The 7,817-nt window shown below is 45.2% G+C and overlaps 1 protein-coding gene across 1 annotated transcript; it reads left to right on the top strand.

Moving 5' to 3' along the window:
• Positions 1-3,596: 3,596 nt before the first annotated feature.
• LOC311514840 (olfactory receptor 52P1-like) lies at positions 3,597-7,607 on the top strand (the record flags this gene model as incomplete). The annotated part of the gene is made up of 2 exons (XM_084617548.1): positions 3,597-3,713; positions 6,511-7,607. Exon 2 carries the CDS (start codon positions 6,555-6,557, stop codon positions 7,605-7,607), a length of 1,053 nt encoding a protein of 350 aa, XP_084473674.1. The 5' UTR covers positions 3,597-3,713; positions 6,511-6,554.
• Positions 7,608-7,817: the final 210 nt, after the last annotated feature.

Raw genomic sequence — 7,817 nt, forward strand, 5'->3', positions numbered from 1 at the left:
AAGTGTCAGCCATGTGACATTCACACACTGATTCTCAAGCCTCTGCCTTGCAGTAGCCATAAGGAGATTTCCTTTCTCTGCTGAGCAGGATTGCGGTGACTTGCCTGTTTCTGCATTAAGGTTAGTGCTGAGTTTTTAGTACTCTCGGAAACACCAAGGGATTTACCTGGTCAAATTGGAACTATAAATGTATTGGAAAGAGTTTCGACAAATATTGTGTTTTAAATTTAGTTCCTTTTCTCTTACTGTTTCCTTCTATCTGTCTCAGTAACTTCCTTTTTTTTTTTTGTGCTGTGTGGTTTTTCCTCTGGTTCGCTCAAGTTTTCCAGTTCAGCAATGTCACTGCCCTGTTAGGAAATGCAGCCAAAGCCTCTGCAGTGGGTACCTGTGAACCAGAGAGTTCACAACGAGAATGGGCCACACACTGGCTATATTCTGCTTTCACATTCTGTCTTCACTGGGTCACTCCAGACTGACACTGTCCTCTCTGAGAGCAAAATCAGGGCCCCTGTGTTTTGAAATTCCCAACTTTCATTCCCGGTCTCAGAGCACCCCATGAACTGAAGGGAAACATGAAGGGTTTCAGAAAACATGAAGGGTGTCCTTCAGACTCTTTCAGCACCCTAACAGAATCGCACTTTCTGCAGCAGGACCCAAAGCCGAGATTTTCATAGCCGGGAGCCAAATGTTAAACACTCAGGGTGAATCTGGTCCCCTTTGAGATCAAAGGCCAAATTACCAACAGATCCAGGAGTTCCCCCTAAATCCACATGTAGTGACTTAAATAAATGCCCTGATTTAAATCAGCACTGAGTCTCCAGTGACTTCATGTGGAGCTCTCCTGTGGCCTCTAAGGATGGGTGAGCTTCTTAAGACCCAAGAAGAACTGACAGAAAAGTTGCTGATATCTCAAACTCACAGGCTTAAACCTTCAAAACAAATCGGATAACATTTTTTTCAAGGCGGGAGAGGAGTCTGCTCCCTCTGAGCCCCCGCATCTCTGTTTCTGGAGAGGATGAGAAAATGGGTGAGGGGTAAAGAGGTGGCAAGTTTTGAAGAAATACTTGGACTTGTTGCTCAAGAGCATTTACTAAGTACGGCTGAAGTAAAGCAGTGTCTGTGGGACAAAGATGTAAAGTCTGGGGCTGAGATGGCTTTTTTAGCTGATGACTTTGATTAGACTCAGGTGTCTATTGAGAGCAGGCCACAGAAAGAGGGGTTGACAACTGGTGGGAAGGGAGGGTCCCATTTTGCCCCTGGGAAGACAGTAGGGGGATGGGAGCCTAAACATTCTCTTAGCCAAAAACATTCCTCTAACCCCCATCCCAAATCTCCTGTAAAAGCAGAAGAGCTCAAAAGGTGCTGTCAGTGTAATTCCACTGATCACTTGAGGAATAAATGGCCTGTGCTAGGAGGAAGCAGGCAACCAATAGTTCATGTTAGTTCTGCTGTCCTCACCCCAGAAACTCCCCAAGCAACTGAAACCAATCATACTGGTTTTAGGAGATTAGCCTCTGCAGAACCAGACATGGAGCATGTTAACGCTCTCCAAATGGATGGAGTACTTGAGGCAGAGGGATACAGGAGCTCATATCTCTCTGGTTCAGCGGAATGTGGTCCCAAAGGCCAGGGTGCTACCTGGCCACACGGCAGAGATTGTGAGGGTGGGCGAAAGCAGATTCCTTATACCACTAGGTAAAATCCTTGTGGTGTGGGAAGGTCTGGAAAGTGTTTGGACTGTGGAGTAATGGAACACCTCTTCGTCGACCTGCTCCGTGCTCATGTTTTTTTCTTTGCAGCTCAGCTTAAAGTATTTGCCTGCCACAGGAGTGAGTTTTATCCTGGGACCAGTGAAGGAAAGGGTAAGTTCTCAGGAACTGCTGATAGAATGGGAGAGAGTCTCCTTGATTCTTCTGCAACAGGGGGAAGCCACATGCTTCCAGGCGGGAGGGTGGTTTAGAACAACTCCTGCACTCAAGCTGGAGGAAACATCACATCAGGAAGGGATGGGGTGTAATACCTTCCAGGAAGAGAACTGTCCAGGTTGTTAGCTTCCAGCAGGTCACAGCTGAACAAGAGACAAAGTCTAGGGAGCATAGAGAAATGTGTCCCAGAGGAGAGCCTAGAGAAGGGGCAGGGAATCTCAGAAACCACTGAGGTGAGTGAGGATGCCTGTCACTCTGTAACACATGGAAGCAGGATGCTTCCAAGTATGGGAGGGGGCTGAGACTAGGCAACATGCCCTCAGGCACAGAGGCAGGGGAGATGTTGTCAGTGAGTAAGGAAACTGTCTCAGCTGTTAACTGGCAGAGTTTTGCAGCTGAACAAAAGAAAGATCACTTCCTATGGAGCACACAGAAATGTGTCTTAGGAGGGGGCCCAGAGGAGGAAACTGGGGAAGGAATAGTGGGGGTAGAGGAATGTCTCCCCACTCGTCACTTGGGGCATAATGCCGAGGACACTAGAAGGAAGGCTGCATCAGCATCTGGGAACCCAGGTACACAGACTGTGTCATAAATATAAAGGGAAGGGTCACAACCTTGATGTATGCGGTAACATAAAATCCCTCCTGTCCAGAGGTACAGAGTCCCTTTACCTGTAAGGGGTTAAGAAGGTCAGATAACCTGGTTGGCACCTGGCCAACTGGACCAATAAGGGAAGAAGATACTTTCAAATCTGGAGTGGGGGGAAGAGTTTTTATCTGTGCTCTCTTTGTGTGTCCCCTCTCTGGACACAGAGAGAGACAGAGACCAAGCTGGTAAATCATCTCCTGAAAAGATACCTGAAATGATACATTACAATTACACAAATTGTAAGTAAAGGCAGGGAAATACCTTTGTTATCTTTTGTTTTAGATTGTGAATTTTCCATATGCTAAGAGGGAGTTTTATTCTTGTTTTTTGTAACTTTGAAGCTGAGCCCAGTCGCGAATCCTCTGTGTTTTACTTTTTTATTTACTCTGTAAAGTTACCTTCCATCCTGATTTTCCAGGTGTGATTCTTTTACTTAAAAAAAAAAAAAAAAAAAAAAGTTCTCCTTTTAAGAACCTGATTGATTTTCAGGGTCCTAAAAAGCCAGGGGTTTCCTCTGTGCTCACTTTGTAACCAATTGGCTAGTATATTTTTCTCAAGCCTCCCCAGGAAAGGGGTGAAGGGGTTTCCGGGGAATATTTTGGGGAAACAAGGGCTCAAAGTGGCCCTTTTTTCCTGGATTTTTGTCTAAATCACTTGGTGGTGGTAGCAATACCATCCAAGGACAAGGAAATGATTTGTGCCTTTGGGAAATTTTTCACCTATGCTGGTAGAAATACGCTTAGGGGGTGTTTCATGCGGGACCCCACATCTGTACCCCAGAGCTCAGGGTGGGGAGGGAACCCTGACAGCCGGTGACCCAGGTTTTGAGAGGGAACTGTGTAACTGGCTTCCTGGAGGGGAGCAGTCCCACAGCTTACTTCTCAGCGACAGAGGAAGGGGTGACGGAGGGTACCCCAATCCAGGTCCCAGTTTTTCAGGACGCTATTTCTGATACTTTTTTTTGAAAATATCTGTGTCTCTTTACATCTAGTTGCAGCTCCAATGCCTGTGATAACGGAAGAATTGAGACCAGGAAGTTGCCAGGTGGTAGTCTGTGAGAATACAAATGCCCCAACTGACAGAGAAGGGGGTGTCTTCCCCCATGCTAGTGAGTCGTGGGAAAGCTGCTGGGAAAAAGTTGTGTCTGATCAAAGGGTAAACACAGCCAGCCCAGGGAGCTCAGATCACCATCCTCTAGGGAAAGGTGGCAAAGAGCCAGCCAATGTGCAGGATCCCCCTGAAAAACTATCTTCCCAGACCCTGAGGCACCAAAATTCCAGAGACACAAATAAATTAATTAAATTACCTTATGGTAAGTCTAGTTCATAGTTAATAGCTGCAAACAGATTTAAATCTGATCATAGCATAGAAACCTGGTTTGCAGTGTCTGAATGGGGGAGCTGTTTGGACGCATCCTTCCCCCCAAAATACTTCCCAAAACCTTGCACCCCACTTCCTGGACAAGGTTTGGTAAAAAGCCTCACCAATTTGCCTAGGTGACTACAGACCCAGACCCTTGGATCTTAAGAACAATGAACAATCCTCCCAACACTTGCACCCCCCCTTTCCTGGGAAATGTTGGATAAAAAGCCTCACCAATTTGTATAGGTGACCACAGACCCAAACGCTTGGATCTGAGAACAATGACAAAATATTCAGTTTTCTTACAGGAAGACTTTTAATAAAAATAGAAGTAAATAGAAATAAAGAAATCACCTCTGTAAAATCAGGATGGTAGATACCTTACAGGGTAATTAGATTCAAAACATAGAGAACCCCTCTAGGCAAAACCTTAAGTTACAAAAAAGATACACAGACAGGAATAGTTATTCTATTCAGCACAATTCTTTTCTCAGCCATTTAAAGAAATCATAATCTAATACATACCTAGCTAGATTACTTACTAAAAGTTCTAAGACTCCATTCCTGGTCTATCCCTGGCAAAGACCCAGCATATAGACAGACTGAGACCCTTTGTTCCTCTCCCTCCTCCCAGCTTTTGAAAGTATCTTGTCTCCTCATTGGTCATTTTGGTCAGGTGCCAGCGAGGTTACCTTTAGCTTCTTAACCCTTTACAGGTGAGAGGAGTTTTCCCCTTCACTTTATATTTATGACACTGCCTCATGGCCTTGAAGGCTGGGTGCCAAGAGAGCGATAACACACCCTGCCTTTGAGCTCGTCGGTGGCTAACCCTCTTGGAGCAAACTAAAGGGGGAGGTGAGACATTCTCTATCACCGGGGAGCATCCTGTAACCGCCATAGTCCTCATTTTCATATAAACATGATTTTACATAGAAAACATGCCTTGTAAGGTATCAGGGAAAGGTTATGATCTGTTGAAATCATGCCTCTATCCATACATGTGTATCATTAATGAATATGGAGTTATGATTATGGTGTTGTATGGTGGTCACTAAAACATGCTGTAAATTGGGGAATAAGTCAGATATTAGCTCTCCAGAGGCAACAGCAAGGAAAGTGACCAATCCCCAGGCAGGGTGTCAAACAACCCATCAAGAGCCCTTGTCCAGCAAGGGAGCTCCAATGCAATGACTCACGTGCACGAAGCCCCACAGCGGGAATTGCTCAACCTTGCTTGGAGAGACTCAGCAATGCCCCCCAGACATGCCTGGACTTGTGCCCCACAAGCACATGGATTGAGGCTATAAAACAGACAGAGCGGACACATACTGGGCCCTTCTCCTGCCCCCACTGAGAAGAAGACAAGACTCCAACAGGGGAGATTGGCCCAGGTTTACACAGGAAACTTGTATATTAAGGACTGCAATATCCAGTGGGGTGAGAAATATCCTTAATCTAGATGTTGCCCAGTCTAATAGGATTGAGAGTTTAGACAGTGTGCTTACATTTCCTTTTCTTTTGGTAACCACTCTGACTTTTTGCCAATCACTGAATATCACTTAAATTCTATCTTTTTACTTAATACATTTGTTTGTAAGGCTGGCTACCAAAGCTAAGGACTGGGGTGACCAACCAGATCACCAGTCCAGATAACACCAGAGGGGAACATCACAGGGTTGCAAAGCAGCATGTAGGTGGACAGGTGGGCAGTGCTGTTGAAATTATTTTTTTCTTTGTGTTTGTTGGTCCAAGGCCAACTTTGGGACCTTTCGTGGTACAGAGTGTGTTTGGGGAGTTTCAGAGTCTCTTTCCCATGGCAAGCCACAGAACTACAATCTGGGTGTCACAAGTTTTACTCAGTTTTGTTTCCATTTGTTGTTGTTCTGTAACTTCAGGCATTTCACTGGTAGAAATAACATTTGATATTTTGTAACAATGTACCCCATATTGTTCATTGTGATATGATGATATGATTATAGCATAATTATGATACAGTTTATGCAAGATGGGTCATGTAAGATGTTATTGGAAAAGTTATGACTTTCTGAATATGGTTATCCTATTTGTATGTATTGATGATTTTGGTCAAAAGTACTGAATTTTGATGACTTCCCTGTATTTCAAATGTAGTTACAAGTGAGTAACGCCCACTAGGGAACTTGATGTCAGTCTAGATAGATGGTTGGGAAGGGCCTATTCAGGGCAATGAGACTTTGGGGGAAACAATAGGCCTTTAGAGAAACTTATCTCCCACCTGGTGAGCCTCCCTGAGAATGCTTCAGACAGACTATACGTAGTGGATGCTATGACTCTAAAAGGCAATGTGACCAGGCCACATAACTCTGGACTCCATTTTGGGGAGTCTGTAATCTTCCCACAAACGAGTCTGGAAACCAAGTTTTGAAACAAACGGTTCCCTCCGTATTCTAGATCTATGGAAAGTAGGGAGTGACATCGTCGGTAGTTCTTCACTCCTCACTCAAGAAGACTCCGAGAATGTTCATAACTATAACATATTTACCATATTATTTTTTACAAATAAGAACCCCCTTGCTGTGCTTTTCTCCCTTTACAGGCACCTTGAGCATTTCTGAGTCATATCGATGCATCAACTGCTTCATGGCACCTTTCAACTTCACCCACTCTGACGCTTCAACTTTCATCCTAATGGGCATCCCTGGCCTGGAGGCTGCCCACATCTGGATTTCCATCCCTTTCTTTACATTCTACATTGTCAGCCTGTTGGGAAATGTCACGCTTCTGTCTGTTGTAGGTAAGGAACAGACTCTGCAGAAGCCGATGTACCTCCTGCTCTGCATGCTGGCACTTACAGACATTGCCACACCTACCTTTGTTGTGCCAAAGGCACTGGGCATATTTTGGTTCAATTTGAAAGGCATTACTGTGGCTGGCTGCCTCACCCAGATGTTCTTCCTCCACACGATTTCTGTGATGCACTCATCCACCCTCGTGACAATGGCCTTCGATCGCTACGTTGCCATATGTAACCCTCTGAGATATGCCACCATCCTCAGCAATGCACAAATAGCTAAGCTAGGGCTTGTAGGTTTCATAAGAGCTGTTCTCTTCATTCTGCCCCTGCCCCTGCTCCTGAGTCAGCAGACATTCTGTGCCAACCGCATTATCCCCCACACACAATGCGAGCACATAGCTATGGTGAAGATGGTGTGTGGGGACATTAGAGTCAACAGGATATATGGTTTTGTGCTAACGTTTGTAATCAATGGGTTTGACCTGACGTTCATTGCCCTGTCGTATGGTCTGATCATCAGGGCCGTCCTCAGAATCTCCTCTCATAAAGCCCACCAGAAAGCCCTTAACACTTGCACAGCCCACATCTGTGTGATGCTGACATATTATACCCCTACCTTCTTCTCCATTCTTACACACCACTTTGGTCAAGGCATTGCACCCTATGTTCATATCATCTTAGCTGACCTCTATCTCCTCATCCCTCCCATGCTCAACCCTATCATTTATGGGGTCAAAACGAAAGAGCTTCGTGACAAAGTAGTCAAATACACCTGCAGAAGTTCTGCAGACACAAAGTTCACGCAAAGTTCTGCAGACACAAGAGACGATATCTCCTCAGGCCTGCAGTGTCCATCAGGGAACTGTCAAATTGTCAGAGAGTATGTGAACCAGCACTAAGTGGGATGCAGTTTGGGAGGAAGACCAGAAGTTCTGTGAGCGCCATGGTTCCCAGTTACCCCTGGCATAGAGGAAGAGTATGCTCACAAACAATCTGTAAAAAAAGTCAGCCTTCCTTGACTGTGCAGTTCTTACGAGTTGTACTCCTAGCAGAAGGAAAATCCTTTCAGCAGAAAAGGGTTAAGAAGCTAAGGTAACCTCGCTGGCACC

This window comes from Lepidochelys olivacea, assembly GCF_965140295.1.
Source record: "Lepidochelys olivacea isolate rLepOli2 genome assembly, chromosome: 1".
NCBI lineage: Eukaryota > Metazoa > Chordata > Testudines > Cheloniidae > Lepidochelys > Lepidochelys olivacea.